The 17,146-nt window shown below is 42.4% G+C and overlaps 1 protein-coding gene across 2 annotated transcripts in view; it reads right to left on the bottom strand.

The window, feature by feature from the left end:
* The window catches only part of LOC127449208 (FERM, ARHGEF and pleckstrin domain-containing protein 2-like), an 88,720-nt gene that overhangs the window by 34,304 nt on the left and 37,270 nt on the right, over positions 1-17,146 (bottom strand). For both annotated transcript variants that reach the window (XM_051712479.1, XM_051712480.1), the window contains exons 4-8: positions 6,003-6,045; positions 5,827-5,905; positions 5,642-5,739; positions 5,023-5,137; positions 1,697-1,844 (exon numbers count right to left, since the gene is read on the bottom strand). In XM_051712479.1, coding sequence (XP_051568439.1) covers positions 1,697-1,844; positions 5,023-5,137; positions 5,642-5,739; positions 5,827-5,905; positions 6,003-6,045 — 483 coding nt within the window. The remainder of the gene's footprint in view (positions 1-1,696; positions 1,845-5,022; positions 5,138-5,641; positions 5,740-5,826; positions 5,906-6,002; positions 6,046-17,146) is intronic.

The raw sequence follows: 17,146 nt of genomic DNA, 5'->3' as shown, positions 1-17,146 counted from the left end.
TTTTTTTTACCACTCCACAGATTTAATATTAGCAAACTATAGTTTTGGCAAGTCATTTGGGACATCTACTTTGTGCATGACATGAGTAATTTTTTCAACAATTGTTTACAGACAGATTGTTTCACTTTTAATTGACTACATCACATATACAGTGGGTCAGAAGTTTACATACACTAAGTTAACTGTGCCTTTAAGCAGCTTGGAAAATTCCAGAAAAAGTTGTCAGCCCTTTAAACAATTAGCCAATTAGCTTCTGATAGGAGATGTACTGAATTGGATGTGTACCTGTGGATGTATTTTAAGGCCTACCTTCAAACTCAGTGCCTCTTTGCTTGACATCATGGGAAAAATCTAAAGAAATTAGCCAAGACAGACAAAAATTGTGGACCTCCACAGGTCTGGTTCATCCTTGGGAGCAATTTCCAAATGCCTGAAGGTACCACGTTCATCTGTACAAACAACAGTATGCAAGTATAAACACCATGGGACCACGCAGCCATCATACCTCTCAGGAAGGAGACGCATTCTATCTCCTAGAGATGACTGTAGTTTGGTGCGAAAAGTGCAAATCAATCCCAGAACAGCAGCAAAGGACCTTGTGTAGATGCTGGAGGAAACAGGTAGACAAGTATCTATATCCACAGTAAAACGAGTACTATATCGACATAACCTGAAAGGCTGCTCTGCAAGGAAGAAGCCACTGCTCCAAAACCACCATAAAAGCCAGACTACAGTTTGCAAGTGCACATAGTGACAAAGATCTTACTTTTTGGAGAAATGTCCTCTGGTCTGATGAAACAAAAATTGACCATTGACTGTTTGACCATAATGACTAGTTATGTTTGGAGGAAAAAGGGTGAGGCTGGCAAGCCAAAGAACACCATCACAACCGTAAAGCATAGGGGTGGCAGCATCATGTTGTGGGGGTGCTTTGCTGCAGGAAGGACTGGTGCATTTCACAAAATAGATGGCATCATGAGCAAGGAACATTATGTGGATATATTGAAGCAACATCTCAAGACATCAGCCAGGAAGTTAAAGCTTGGTTGCAAATGGGTCTTCCAAATGGACAATGACCCCAAGCATACCTCCAAAGTTGTGGATAAATGGCTTAAGAACAACAAAGTCATGGTACTGGAGGCATGTGGGCAGAATTTGTGGGCAGAACTGAAAAAGCATGGGCTAGCAAGGAGGCCTACAAACCTCACTCAGTTACACAGAGGAATGGGCCAAATTTTCAGCAACTTATTGTGAAAAGCTTGTGGAAGGCTACCCAAAATGTTTGGCCCAAGTAAAACAATTTAAAGGCAATACTATCAAATACTAACAAAGTGTATGTTAACTTCTGACCCACTGGGAACGTGATGAAAGAAATAAAAGCTGAAATATATCATTCTCTCTACTATTATTCGGACATTTCACATTCTTAAAATAAAGTAGTGATCCTAACTGACCTAAGACAGGGAATGTTTTCTATGATTAAATGTCATTAATTGTGAAAAACTGAGTTTAAATTGTTTTTGGCTAAGGTGTATGTAAACTTCTGACTTCAACTGTAAATAATAAAAAAAAGTATTGTAAAGCCCCTACTGGCTTATTTGTTTTTAAACCTGTTTTTTTTTTTTTTGTACACTCTGGAAGCACAGGTGGCTTTAAATAAGAAACATATCCAGTAACACAATAAAGTTACATGTACCTGAAACACCTGAAGGCCCATGTGGGCCACAGCCAGGTTGATCTTGGTGCCTTCTCGATCAGCAGCAGGATGAAAGTGCACCCCGTACATCTCCAGTTTACGAGCAATCTCCAGAACTTGGAAATCTGACTCTGATGGGGTCTGCCCACTACAGGTAAGAGGCAAAAATTGCAGAACATATTTAAAAGGTGCTGTAAACAATTTTAGCCTTCAGCCAACTCTTGCGCGCTCTTTCCAAAACACTGCTGTCCAAAGACATGGCAGCCAGCCTGATGTTAGCAAACACGAACATGCAAATGCATTCCCGTAATTTTGTGCTGAGTTCTGGCTAATCGTGGGCAAATGTTGGAGCAGTGCCAGATCAGTGTATTCTAATTTTGCTCATCCGTTAAGATGTTCAATCTTCTTAAGCTCCTCCCCTTCTCTTGTGGTTGTATGGCTAATAAAGATGCCTGAGCCACTGGATTACAATCACAGCCTAACATAGCCGCTGACACTGCTGACCTGCAATGCTCCCCTCAGTCATGCCTCAGATTTAACACACTGGAACTGCACCATTAAAGAGAGCACAAACAAAAACACGTGTCTAAGATATTACAGTTGAAAAATAAATGTTTTTTTTTTTTTCCTCTAAGTTATGTTCTCAGTTGGTGAAAACCGTTTCATAAAACTAGATTTTTTGTAAGCGGTACTTGTCCATGCAAAACTTGTTGCCAAAACTGTTAGGGGAGTCAGAGTGATTGCTTACTGACCCTAGTCAAAAGAGCCCACCTCCCAAGACTCTAAGATATTTTTGTTCCTAGACATGGCTCGGGTCCGTCCTTTATTGAAAGTCTATGGGAATTCTTCACCCATTTTATTGTTCACCAGGTAAAGACCATCAGTCCGCACATTTTATCACGTGGCTCGTCGTGCATGACACCGCAGAGTCTCCGCAATCCACGCACAACTTACCATGCACCCCATTGAGAGTGAGAACCACTAACTGCGACCACAAGGAGGTTACCCTGTGTGACTCTACCCTCCCTAGCAACCGGGCCAATTTGGTTGCTTAGGAGACCTGGCCGGAGTCACTCGTGATTCGAACTCGTGACTCCATGGGTGGTAGTCAGCGTCAATACTCGCTGAGCTATCCAGGCCCCCAGGCTGGTCACAATTATTAAATAATTGACTGATAACTGTTATTTGAGATAACCGCAATTGTTGTGCACTTCAAATTCCAATCACATTTTAATGCCCAAATAAGGGAATTTTGGGCAATTATTTAAATGCCAGCAATGGTGCGTTTGAGTGTCATTCAGTTGAACTCAGAGTGTCACTGGGCCACACCGCAGATGGAAACCAGAACAGCTCCTGTCCAGTAGAGTGAGTGAACAGCTCTAGCACTCTGATGCGCACACCATACTCCCGCAAAAACAAACAAATATAAACTTTGAGAGTGAATGCAAAGTGCTCCGGCTTCACTTTAAACGATCATGTAATGGCAAATGTTTCTGGTCATAGCGTGTTAAACCCGCAGTGTTAATGCGCATGTTTACTCTATTTCTGTGGAGTGATTAAATGATTAAACTAATTCTCAAAGGTTTTGCTTCATGAGAAATAAGATCTTGTGGGTTTAATCAAATAGCATTAAAATAACCTGTGAAAGTAAAGAACTTAGAACAGAAATATTTTACTATTGCATAATACAATATAATATAAAATAATATTATCTAAATAATATTAATAATACAAAAATATTTAAATTATATATAAAATAAATATAATAAAAAATAAAATATTTGAGTTCCAAAAAACAGTGTAATTGTAACACTGACCCAAACTAAGTGAGACATTAAGTATTTAGAAATATTTTGATATTTAAAACATTATTTTTCATGTCATTCATAAGTTTTTAAAACCTTAAAAGGAAATCATATATGCATATTTTAATTTATTTACATATTTGAAGTTAAATGTGTAAAAATGACTTCTTAAGATCCATGAAGCACACAAGCACTTTAAGAAATATGACAATTTATATCACAATTAATCATGAAAGCCATAAAACATAATTAATCATCATAATTGCAATTATTGTTTGACAATCATCAGCCAAATTTCATAATCGTGACAGCCCTACCCAAAATATACTCTGATCAGACATGAACGCTAGGCACCTGTGTACAGGATGCATGACTCAAATTTCATAAATCAGCAGAATGCTCGAACACTAAACTTGTTCGATCCAATTTTTCTAACCGTGCAAACTCTGAACGCGAAGTATGCACATACGCCTGGAATTATTTGCACTAGTTAGTGGGTCCACAAAGTAACAACATTCACCGCTGAGCCATTGCTTTCACGAAGAAGTGCAAAAAGATGTAATCGTCACAAAACAACAGGAGACGAATGTGGAAACAATAACAGTGAATGTGCATACTCTTGATGTGTGTGTGAGGAGGTCTGGAGATCCCTGCATTTGTGTAACTCGAGTCTGAAGGAGCATAGTCATCTTTCTCCTGAAGAGAAAAAGTACAGTATCTCATAGCAGTCATAGCGCATGTGTCAATCGCCTGTGTATGTGCGCACAATCAAATAAAGTATACTTTAAAAGGCGAGCGTTTGACTGTATGCAGACGCTAAGCGTTCACGTCAAAACAGAAGCATACTTTGGAATTTTGGGTTAGAGGTTTATACAAATCCCTAAGCATGAGCAACAGTAATAGTGGTGCTTGGCTTAGCAATAGCGTCACTAAATAAATCTCTAATTCTAAAAACTGTTCTAACATTTTAAGATTCTCTTTGTTTATTTTCATATCAGAAGGATGGTCCATTTAGAGATTTTGAATGGATCATCTGTCCTACATTATCACAACTGTCTGCAAGCTCTTAAAACACCTTTCATGTCTTTCCAAAGTTCAGGCAGACATAGAAACCGCAGTCTGCAACTAGCTCTAAATCCTTCAAAGTGCCATATATACACAACAACCACTTGCACATTATCAGATCTCTTCTCACCAAATGGCAACAGATTGTCATTCAAGGTATGCAAGGGAGTCTGTTTTTAAAGTTGAGTTAGATGTTTCACTTTAAAAATATGTTCCATCTAATTCCATGCTTGGCAAATGCATCCAACTAAATTGGACATGACAGATAAACTTGCTGTCTTCTCATATATCATCTGAATTGAGTGCCAGCGGTATTAAAACAAGCTCAGCAATGAGTAGCATGATATCTTGACAAAATCAACAAATTTTGGGTTGTCCATCAGTCTGGGATAAATTCAAGAGAACAATTCAATTCCAAAACCTTCACTAGCAGGTCAAGATGATAAAAGGACTTACAAGTGTTTGCAGTGGAGCTCCATGATCTTCTCTTGCACACGTTCCTGAAATGGCAGCAATTTATTCATCATCAAAAACTCCCTGTCCGCTATTTCGTCGTAGTCACCGATCTCCGCTGTGTGTGAGGTAGAGGGGAAATCAAAACATTACAAAGAATCAAAAACCAAATCCAGTGACTAGTCCAACTGACTAGTAAATGGAGGTTGACTAGTTTATCTAGATCTTTTTTTCTATTTTGCTTTGATATATTTTTAGTGGTGGTGCTTTAATTAACGTGCTGACAGTGTGCTGTTCTTTAGCTGTAAGACAGTTTGCACAGCAAAATCCTCTTGAAAAGTTGAAAAGCATCTTTAAAATCATCCCTGTAAACAACTATACACATTCAGTTGCATCATGTCTTGCACTGCTTTTGAGCATCCCGACATGAGCGTTGTGGTTTTAAGACAGCATGTCAAGTTAACAATAATGTAACTTTAAGAACCCTGGATTTTCTGCTGCGCTCTGTCTAATTGTTTCTAAATGCAAGAATGCCTCATGTAAACGGCCTTAAACATGTCTGGCCAGGTGAACTATGGTGGAAGAGGACATGGGGTCATGTAATCTTAAATGCTATACATACACTGCACCAAATGAGAGGCCAGCAGGGCGGCTGTATTTTCAGTACAGTACAGTTGGCCATCCATTAGATCCCTCTTGATTTGCAGAGAAAACAAATACCTGTAGAAAAGGCACATAGTTAAATGTACAGTTCACCTTGGTTTTGTTAGTATAGCAAGTATGGATTTGGATTTCTGATTGCCATACCTAGTAAATTCTTCCTGAAGTTGGCCAGGATCTGGAGGAAAGAACTTCACTGACAACCGAAAGAGTGTATTCATTGGCCCTGTGTATAGGAAGTTAAAACGCACATGTTCAAAGACCCAAAGACCCAAAGACCCTCTGATCTTCTAAACACAACATAAAGCAGAAAGAGTACTCACGTCTTACTTGTTTCACTATGAGTTTGGTGGCATCCAGCCAAACCTGTAGACACAAAACAGTCCAGAGTAATAAAATTGGCATTTTTGCATTCAACCATTTTATAAACTCCAATCAAAAAATAATAAAAAAAATAATCTCTCAGTCTTTTATACTCTAACATATCAGAGCTCAACAATAAGGATGGTGCAATTGCCTGGGGCCAGTGCAAGAGAGAATCGGGCACTTGCCCTACTGGGTCAAGTGCGGTCCATCAAAATAAGTCAGAAGTCGCAATATGCCATTTCTGGAAAAACTTGACATTTGGTCAAAAACGTGATTTTTGACTGTTTTGAGTTTTCTATTGCTTTTGATAAAACAAAGTCTCAGCTTTCAAGTTGTCAATGTTTTCATGAAACTAAAGATTTATTTATTTATTTATTTTTTATAAATGTGCTCTCAAATCGCTTCAGCTGCTGTCAATTTAAATGAGAGCGCTGCATACTGTGTCTCCTCCAATGTCAATATTTATGCAATGTCCATAGTTTATTAGCTTGAAAAAAAATTTCAGAGTACTTTAGCCCAGGGGTTAGCAACCTTTTTGACATGGAGCTTTGATACAGTTTGTCATTCCATACTCCTTACTCGCATATCTGCTATTGGTATTACTGGTACAGCTTTTCAGTAGCTAACTTCATATATCTGTGGTGGGCAACAACTCATCAGTATTAACAAACACAAATCTCACTCTGTCACGGTTACACATGGCGTACCTCAAGGATCGTTTCTTGGTCCACTTCTTTTTCTAATCTAAATGATTCTGTTAGGCCAGATCATTCGTCGCCATGGTCTTAGTTTTCATAGTTATGCTGATGACACACAAATCTACATCACCTCCCAGTCCAAATCTATTCTTGCACCCACTTCCATTACTGCTTGCCTCCAAGATCTTAAAGTCTGGATGGCAGCAAATTTTTTAAAACGGAACAGTGACAAAACCAGCTGGTCCAAAATCCCTAGTCTCTTCCCATCATGACATTTCCATTGACATTGATGGAGTCCTGGTTAGGCTTTCACCCATTATACGAAACCTGGGAGTGTTATTTGACCCTACACTGTGTTTTGAAGCACTTATCAGCCAACTTGTTAAATCCTGTTTCTTTCACCTCCACAATATTGCCCACCTACGTTCTTCGCTTAACCTTAAAGATGCTGAAACTGTCATCCATGCTTTCATAACCTCTTGTTTAGATTATTGTAAATCTTTATTTGCAGGTTTACCCACAAAAGCACTTCACCGCTTACAAATTGAGCAAAACTCTGCTGCTCGTGCTCACACATAACAAGAAATCAACATCACTCCTATCCTTCACAAACTGCACTGGCTCCCAGTTGCCTATTGCATGCAGTTCAAAATTCTTGTTTTAGTATTTAAGGCCTTTCATGGATTAGCACCCTCGTATTTGACAGAACTAATACATCCTTATGTTCCTGTCTGCACTCTTAGATCTAGTGCTGGAAACTTGTTTGTCATACCCAAGTTCAGACGGTCTACTGTCGGTGGTAGGGCTTTCAGTATTACTGCACCAAAGCTTTGGAACCAAATGCCCAAAAACCTTCATGAATCTACATCGCTCCACACCTTTAAGACAGAATTAAAAACGAATTTATTTAAACTATGTTTTTCTATCTGATTGATCCTCGTTCAGCTGTTATCTCTGTATTATATCGTACATGTCTAATTTTCAAGTTTTGATATGCCTGATAGATTGCTTGCTTTCTTGCTTGAAACTACTTTGTTGATCTCCGTTTTTGCCTATATTTTGTAAAGCATCCTTAGGTTCTTGAAAGGTGCTATATAAGTAAAAATTATGATTGATTATTATTATTATTATTATTATTTATTATGGAGTGCCATCTTTTATTTTACTGGTCAATGGCTGTTCGCTCTCAGGGAGAGGAGATGATGCTCGCTCTATAGGAGAAGATGATCGTCAGTCTCAACAGTGGCAGTGAATGAATTCTGCCTTGGCGGGTTATATATGCCACAACTGTCATGTTTTCTGAGCGAACCAGGACATGACAGTTTGCTATTTCTGACTGAAAAGCCTTTAAGGCTAGGAATACAGCCGACAGCTCTAGGCGGTTGATGTGCCACGCTTTCTTTGCACCTGTCCAGGTGCCTTAAGTAGGGCGTCCATTGCATATCGCCCCCCAACTTGTGTTGGAAGCATCCGTAGTCACCACTTTCTGCCTGACAATCTGCCCCAGCGTGACACCTCACTGGTAAAAGATAAGAGTTGTCCAAGGTGCTAAAGCAGCAATACAGTGGCGGGATATAGTGATGCGCATGTGCCCATGGTGCCAAGCATGCCATAGCACATGGTGCTTGAGCCAGCACTGAAGAGGTCTCGTGTAAGAGATGGATGCCGCCACCATAAACCCAAATGCTTTTTGAAGCTTCAGTGGAAGTGTTCTCCCCAGTTCGAACTGAGACAGACACTGTAGAATGGCCTGAACGTGCTCGCTCATGAGGTGTGTGCGCCCGCTCGCGGAGTCAAGGTGGACTCCCAAAAAGGAGATTTGTTGGAGGGGGGAAGAGCGTGCTCTTCGCCCAGTTCACATTGAGGCCCAAGCTGTTTAGATGTTGAAGCAGTAAGTCTCTGTGCTGGCATAACAGAGCCTCTGATTGTGGCATTAACAGCCATTCGTCGAGGTAGTTCAAGATGCGCACACTGCTCAGTTTCAGAGGGGTGAGAACCGCATCGATGCACTTTGTGAACATGCGATGAGCCAGAGACAGTCCGAAGGGCAGGATTTGAATTGATACGCTTTTCCCTCAAACGCAAATTTCAAAAACATCCTGTGATGTCATACAATTTGGATATGAAAGTACGCATCCTTCAGATCTATCGATGCAAACCAATTGTGTGGCCGTACATGCGATAAGATCCATTTGAGTAATTATTTTGAATGGGCGCTTTGTGAGTGCACGATTCAAATGTCTCAGATCCAGGATTGGCCGAAGCCTGCCGTCTTTCTTTGGGACAAGAAAATAACGGCTGTAAAACACTTTTTGGGCTTGACAATATGGCACAACCTCTATCACGCTTTTCACAAGGAGATTGTGTATTTTGGCTCGTAACACTAGTGTGTCTTCAGACGAAACCATGGAAGACAGAACGCCATTTAAACAGGGTGGCTGGTGTGCAAATTGGATTGTATAACCATGTTCATAATTTTTTGCACCCATTCTGAAATACCCGTTAGGGCCCGCCACGCATCCACGTAACGGGACAGAGGGCAATTTGGTTTGCTCACATTATGATAATGCGTCGCTCACCATAGGGAAGCGGTTGCGCATAACGTATGGGCTTTGAAGAGGAAAATTGCTCTTTATTGAGAATGTGTGAGCATCTTGTGCATTTGCAACGAGTGCTGTATTCTTTTTTGCATTTATTGCATTTATTTGAGTGCAAGACACAGAAACAACATTTTGAACAATATTGTGAACAGCAATATTCCTTTCCCGACAAACAGCAGTGGGGAGATGGGGAACAGTGTTTTGTGTCTCCAATCGAGCCTTCTTCGGAGCAGACCCGGAAGGAACCACGGGCTCTGCATTCTACTTCAAAGGGTTGTGCCCGTCAGGAGCGCTTTTGCTGCCCGGTGGTGGGGGGGGGGGGGGGGGTTCTCCCATCGGTGCGTGCGCTGATACGGCTGCTTCTATTTGGGCCACGGCTTGCCAACAGAGTGGCTTTTTCCTTATCACTCATTTCTGTGAGGATCACCATGCATGTCCCAGAACTACCAAGTTTCCCATGGACTTGCCAATGGCCTGTGCAGTGACTTTTGTGGCACGCAGCACTAAGTCTGTAGTGGTGCGGAGCTCTTTGAATGTCTCTGGATCGAAGCCTTACTTGTCCATTTGCTTGAGGAGCGTGGCTTGAAATACCCGGAGCACCACCATTGCGTGGAGTGCTGATCCAGCTTGTCCTGCAGGCGAGTATGGTTTTCCAGCCAGTGCGGATGTTTGTCAACACGGCTTGGAAGGATGTATGGGCCGTAATTTCCACGCCCCGTTACTCGCTACGCAGAAGTGCGCCGCTACCGCCTCCTCCACAGGGGGTAGTTACGCATAACCGTTCTCTTCCCCATGATCCACATTAGAGAGGATGCCGTCACTGTGTGAGCGTGCCGAGGATGCGTGCCAGGACTTAGTTCATTATGAACTTCGGGCGAAGAATGGGGCAGATTTGCGGAACGCGGCCGCTTGACGGCGTCTGGACAGCAGTAACCAGTCTTCGAGGCAAGACTCTTCAGGTTCTTCTGGGGGAGACCACTTGAGGTCAAGCTCTTCGACCACCCTTGTAATGAGGCGGAGCATCTCCCTGTCAGTGGCGCGTGCACGCTCCTCGTCCTCGCTGGGGGAAGGGGCGGCAGTGTCATCCACTGACCACTCACCTGATGCAGCGAGAGACATGGCATCAACATTCTCATCCCCAGCACCAGAACCGCTGAACGAAACGAGACCGTTCGCTCTTTCAGAGGGCCGGAGCTCATCTCTCACATAACATATTGGGAAAGGCGCATCACGTGGAGATTGAGTGGCTCGCAGGGCATGTGCTGGCACGAAGTCCACCTCAAATTCACCCCGCTTGACCTCGTGTGAATCCTTGGGTATCACAGAAGAGGCAGGTGGGAGGGCGTGCGAGGCTGAATCGTCCCTCAGAACGAGGGCAATACGTGAGCGAAGTGTTTTTAGACCCATGTCCTCGCAGTGAGGGCAGTCTGTCTCCATAAGACCGGTCTCTGCGTGGGCAGAGAATGCAGCTCTCATGCTGGTCTCATGGCGGAATGTGCCTCTCGCACAAGGAACAATTACGGAATTACATCTTTAAAAAGACGCGAACACGTAAGCGACTCTCACACACACATAGCCAAAAGTTTGGAATAATGTAAAGATTTTGCTCTTATGGAAAGAAATTGGTACTTTTATTCACCAAACTGGCATTCAACTGATCACAATGTATAGTCAGGACATTAATAACGTGAAAAATTACTATTACAATTTGAAAAAAAATACTTAATCTACTTCAAAGATTTCTCATAAAAAAGTCCTCCACGTGCAGCAATGACAGCTTTTCAGATCCTTAGCATTCTAGCTGTCAGTTTGTCCAGATACTCAGGTGATATTTCACCCCACACTCCCTGTAGCACTTGCCATTGATGTGGCTGTCTTGTTGGGTACTTCTCACGCATCTTTCAGTTTAGCTGATCCCACAAATGCTCAATGGGGTTAAGATCCATAACACTCTTTTCCAATTATCTGTTGTCCAATGTCTGTGTTGCTTTGCCCACTCTAACCTTTTCTTTTTCAGTTACAAAAGTGGCCTTTTTTTGTGCAATTCTTCCCATAAGGCCTGCACCCCTGAGTCTTCTCTTTACTGTTGTACATGCAACTGGTGTTGAATGGGTAGAATTCAATGAAGCTGTCAGCTGAGGACATGCGAGGCGTCTATTTCTAGTGATGGCTGCTGGAAATGTGGCCTGTCTAGATATGATCAAAAATTACTTTTTTACATAAGTAATGTCCAGACTATACTTTGTGATCAGTCAAATGCCACTTTGGTGAATTAAATTACCAATTTTACAAATCTGTACATTATTCCAAACTTTTGGCTGCCAGTGTATAAATATTTGTAACACAATATACAATTGCTTGTAATGATACACAACTCCTGCTGAAGCGCTGCGGGGAATCAGGATGCTGAGGCTCGTTCACCAGTGAAGTGTCAAGTGGTGAGGTGGAGTGATGTTCACCGGAGCACTGCAGGGGAGCAGAGAGTCTTCTCATTGCCATGAGGATTCTGCCCACTGACTCGTGCAGACAATGGTGAAGGGTAGAGGGCTTCTAGACAAGAGATGAATAGCTGTCTTGAAGAAATTGAGGAAATTTTATAGCGGACAGCTTTGTGCCAAAACAGGTGGGGCTCAAACAGGGGACCAGGTGGGGGTCAATATTAGAATATTGCAGTTATTGTAGAGAGGTTTCAACTAGGTCATGTAAGAAGGCACTCCCCATATGTGTTAAACAACGCAACGTCAAGTGTACTGAGTTGTAAGGGAATCTGTCCTTTTGTACAAAATGTGTAACGCAGTTAATGTCACAAACTTGCTTATTTGATTACGGAGTACAAAATTGTGTGGAAACTTTACGACATGCAAGCAACAGCGAGAGAGGAGCAGGCTATTTTATTTATGAGGTTTTTCGCAACTTGCATTCCAATCTACATCTTGATGTAATCCTTCCTCATGATCACGCAGCGCGTTTTCATCAGCTGAATGGGAGGCTAAACACTATTAAAGTGGTAAGAGACTCGGGCTGCGCATGCAAGCAAGCCATTGGCGCATCACAAGCCAATCAACTATTAACACCTACAAAAATCCTAAAACTTTATTTCCAGGTTTAATTTAGATTTTGAATACACTTGAAAAGATTTTTGAACCCCACAATGTGGGTTTATGTTTTCTCTTTTAATAATTTAACTTTTAAATTATGTTTGTACCTGTATGCTGTGTTAGAAATCTCAAGGATAAATGGTGGTGTTTTGAAAGCAAAAAGAAACAAATGAAACACGGAATGCAGGCTGTCATCCGCACGATTTTCCGAAAGTGAAGCACTGTAGGCTTGGCTTGCACACGCTGCACAAGTCTGTTGGGTATACTGCCGTCTCGTCATATTTTAACTTTTTGTTTAGCCTCCCATTCAGCTCATGAAAATGCTTTATTTATTGTTTTTTTTCTCCCCTTTTCTCCCCATGCCCAATTCCCAATGCGCTCTAAGTCCTCGTGGTGGCGTTGCGACTCGCCTCAATCCGGGTGGCGGGGTACTACTAATCTCAGTTGCCTCTGCGTCTGAGACAGTCAATCTGCGCATCTTTTATTTATTTTTTATTTTTCGCCCAATTTGGAATGGCCAATTCCCAATGTGCTTTTTTTAAGTCCTCGTGGTCACGTAGTGATTCGCCTCAGTTTTCTTCCAGGATAACCTTCCATCTGCTCTGACAATGTTCCCCAACTCTGAGGACTGGTTTTTACAGCAGAACAATGCTCCATGCCACACAGCCAGGTCAATCAAGGTGTGGCTGAAGGACCACCGGATCCAGACCCTGTCATGGCCAGCCAATCTCCAGACCTGAAACCTATTGAAAACCTCTGGAATGTGATCAAGAGGAAGATGGATGGCCACAAGCCATCAAACAAAGCAGAGCTGCTTGAATTTTTGCACCAGGATTGGCATAAAGTAACACAACAGCAATGTGAAAGGCTGGTATCTGCCAGGCTTTCATCTGTTCAGAGCGAGAGGCGGTGGAACATGCTTTTGCATCAATGAAAGTTGGTGTACACATGTAACAACGTTAAAGATGTGCTGTCCTAATTCGGAAGCACTCTTTATTAACTGAAAACCTTTCTACTCGCCGCGGGAGTTTTCCTAGTTTATTCTGGTGAGTGTGTATATCGCGCCAAACGCGTGTTTGAATGCCGCGCTGCAACAGCTGGCTGGTCAAATCACAGACACAGAACAACAATACCCGGACTCGGTTATTATTATTCTTGGGGATTTTAACAAAGCAAACCTCACACGTGAACTGTCCAAATACAAACAGCACATTACATGCCCAACCAGAGACAGAAATATACTGGATCACTGCTATACAACAATAAAGGATGCATATCGCTCAGTCCCAAAGCTGCTCTTGGAACAATCTGATCACTGTCTGGTTCATCTTCTTCCAACCTACAGACAGAAATTAAAATCTGCTAAGCCTGTGGTAAGGACTGTAAAGAGATGGACCAACGAAGCAGAGCTGGAACTACAAGCCTGCTTTGACTGCACTGAATAGAGTGTTTTTGAAGCTGCAGCCACAGACCTGGACGAGCTCACAGATACTGTTAAATCATATATCAGTTTCTGTGAGGATATATGCATTCCTACTAGGTCTTATTTAACATTTAACAATGACAAACCATGGTTACAGCGGAACTCAGGCAGCTTCGTCAGACCAAAGAGGATGTTTACAGAGTTGGGGATAAAGTCTTGTACAGTCAGGCCAGGAACACACTGAACAAGGGAATCAGAGTGGCTAAAAGAAGATACTCTGAGAAGCTGAAAAACAAGTTTTCAGCTGACGACCCTGCGTCAGTGTGGTGTAACATGAAACAACTTACGAATTACAGGACTCCTACACCCAACCCTGTGGTGGACCAACAACTGGCTGACGACCTGAATGTGTTCTACTGTAGATTTGAAAGGCACAATCTCACACTCTACACCCATTTCACTTCACACAACACCAACACCTCCTGCAACCCCCCTCCTCCTGCTACTCAACCTGCACTTAAGATCTGTGAAGATGATGTGAGACGTGTCTTTCGAAAACAAAGGATAAGGAAAGCACAGGGCCCAGATGGCGTTTCACCTGCATGTCTTTGATCCTGTGCTAACCAACTGGCCCCCATCTTCACACAGATCTTCAATAGATCACTGGAGCAGTGTGAAGTCCCATGCTGCTTCAAACGTTCCACTATCATCCCCATCCCAAAGAAACCAAAAATCACAGGACTTAATGACTACAGACCTGTTGCCCTGACGTCTGTGGTCATGAAGTCATTTGAGAGACTGGTGTTGGCCCATCTGAAGGATATCACTGGACCCTTTCTAGATCCCCTTCAATTTGCTTAGAGCAAACAAGTCTGTGGATGATGCAGACAACATGGGATTGCATCATATCCTACAACATCTGGACAGACCAGGGACATATGCAAGGATCCTTTTTGTGGACTTCAGTTTGGCTTTCAACACCATCATCCCAGCTATTCTCCGGACTAAATTACACCAACCCTCTGTTCCCACGTCTATCTGTCAGTGGATTACCAGCTTTCTGACAGACAGGCAGCAGCTTGTGAGACAGGGGAAATTCACTTCCAACACCTGTACAATCAGCACTGGTGCCCCCCAGGGATGTGTGCTCTTCCCACTACTCTTCTCCCTCTACGCCAATGACTGCATCGCCAAGGACCCCTCTGTCAAGCTCCTGAAATTTGCAGATGACACCACTGTCAACGGCCTCATCCAAGATGACGATGAGTCTGCATACAGAAGGGAGGTTAAACAGCTGGCTGTCTGGTGCAGTCAAAACAACCTGGAGCTGAACACGCTCAAAACGGTGGAAATGACTGTGGACTTTAGGAGGAACCCCCCAACACTGTCCCCCCTCACCATTCTAAAAAGCACTGTGGCAGCAGTGGAGTCATTCAGGTTCCTGGGCACTACCATCTCACAGGACCTGAAGTGGGAGACCCACATTGACTCTATTGCGAAAAAGGCCCAGCAGAGGTTGTACTTCCTTCGCCAGTTGGGGAAGTTCAACCTGCCACAGGCGCTGCTGATACAGTTCTACTCAGCAGTCATTGAGTCTGTCCTCTGCACTTCAATAACTGTCTGGTTTGGTTCAGCTACGAAATCAGACATCAGAAGAATACAAAGGACAGTTCGGACTGCTGAGAGGATTATTGGTTGCCCCCTGCCCCCCCTTCAAGAACTATACTCTTCCAGAGTGAGGAAAAAGGCTGGAAAAATCACTCTGGACCCCACTCACCCTGCCCACTACCTTTTTGAACTGTTGCCTTCTGGCCGACGCTTCAGAGCTCTGAGCACCAGAACCGTCAGGCACAGGAACAGTTTTTTTTCCCCAGGCTATCCATCTCATGAACAGTTAAAACTGCCCCTTTGAGCAATAATTAATGTGCAATGCACAGCTTAGTCTTTTTATATTATCCAACACATCCTACCTCTTCTGCCATTACATTCCTTTGCACTGTACATAACCGATTTGTATTTACATTTGCACTATGTATGTGTGTATATATATATATATATATATAGTCTATTGTGTATTCTATATATACTTTTTCTTTTCAATATTTATCTATTTTTTATTCATTTTTTATTTTTATTTTTTTTAAAGTCTTGTTGCTGTTTTTGTATTGTTGTGTACTGGAAGCTCCTGTCACCAAGACAAATTCCTTGTTTGTGTAAGCATACTTGGCAATAAAGCTCATTCTGATTCTGATTCCGATTAATCGTAGAAAACATTCAATGTCTTAGGTCAGTTAGGATCCCTACTTTATTTTAAGAATGTGAAATGTCAGAATAATAGTAGAGAGAATTATTTATTTCAGCTTTTATTTCTTTCATTACATTCCCAGTGGGTCAGAAGTTTACATACAATTTGTTAGTATTTGATAGTATTGCCTTTAAATTGTTTTATTTGGGCCAAACATTTTGGGTAGCCTTCCACAAGCTTTTCACAATAAGTTGCTCTAATTTTGGCCCATTCCTCTGTGTAACTGAGTCAGGTTTGTAGGCCTCCTTGCTAGCCCATGCTTTTTCAGTTCTGCCCACAAATTTTCTATCGGATTGAGGTCAGGGCTTTGTGATGGCCACTCCATTACCTTGACTTTGTTGTCCTTAAGCCATTTTGCCACAACTTTGAAGGTATGCTTGGGGTCATTGTCCATTTGGAAGACCCATTTGAGACCGAGCTTTAACTTCCTGCCTGAGGTCTTGAGATGTTGCTTCAATATATCCACAATTTTCCTTCCTCATGGTGCCATCTATTTTGTGAAGTGCACCAATCCCTCCTGCAGCAAAGCACCCCCACAACATGATGCTGCCACCCCCATGCTTCACGGTTGGAATGGTGTTCTTCGGCTTGCAAGCCTCACCAATTTTCCTCCAAACATAATGGTCATTGTGGCCAAAAAGTTACATTTTTGTTTCATTAGACCAGAGGAAATTTCTCCAAAATGTAAGATCTTTGTCCCCATGTGCACTTGCAAACTGTTGTGTGGCTTTTTTATGGTGGTTCTGGAGCATTGTCTTATTCCTTGCTGAGCAGCCTTTCAGGTTATGTCGATATAGGACTCATTTTACTGTGGATATAGATACTTGTTTACCTGTTTCCTCCAGCATCTTCACAAGGTCCTTTGCTGTTGTTCTGGGATTGATTTGCACTTTTCGTACTAAACTACGTTCATCTCTAGGAGACAGAATGCGTCTCCTTCCTCAGCGGTCTGATGGCTGCATGGTCCCATGGTGTTT

The sequence above is a fragment of the Myxocyprinus asiaticus genome, chromosome 12, assembly GCF_019703515.2.
Source record: "Myxocyprinus asiaticus isolate MX2 ecotype Aquarium Trade chromosome 12, UBuf_Myxa_2, whole genome shotgun sequence".
Classification (NCBI taxonomy): Eukaryota; Metazoa; Chordata; class Actinopteri; order Cypriniformes; family Catostomidae; genus Myxocyprinus; species Myxocyprinus asiaticus.
The sequence above is the reverse complement of the archived record's forward strand: the minus strand, read 5'-3'. Positions and strand labels throughout refer to the sequence as shown.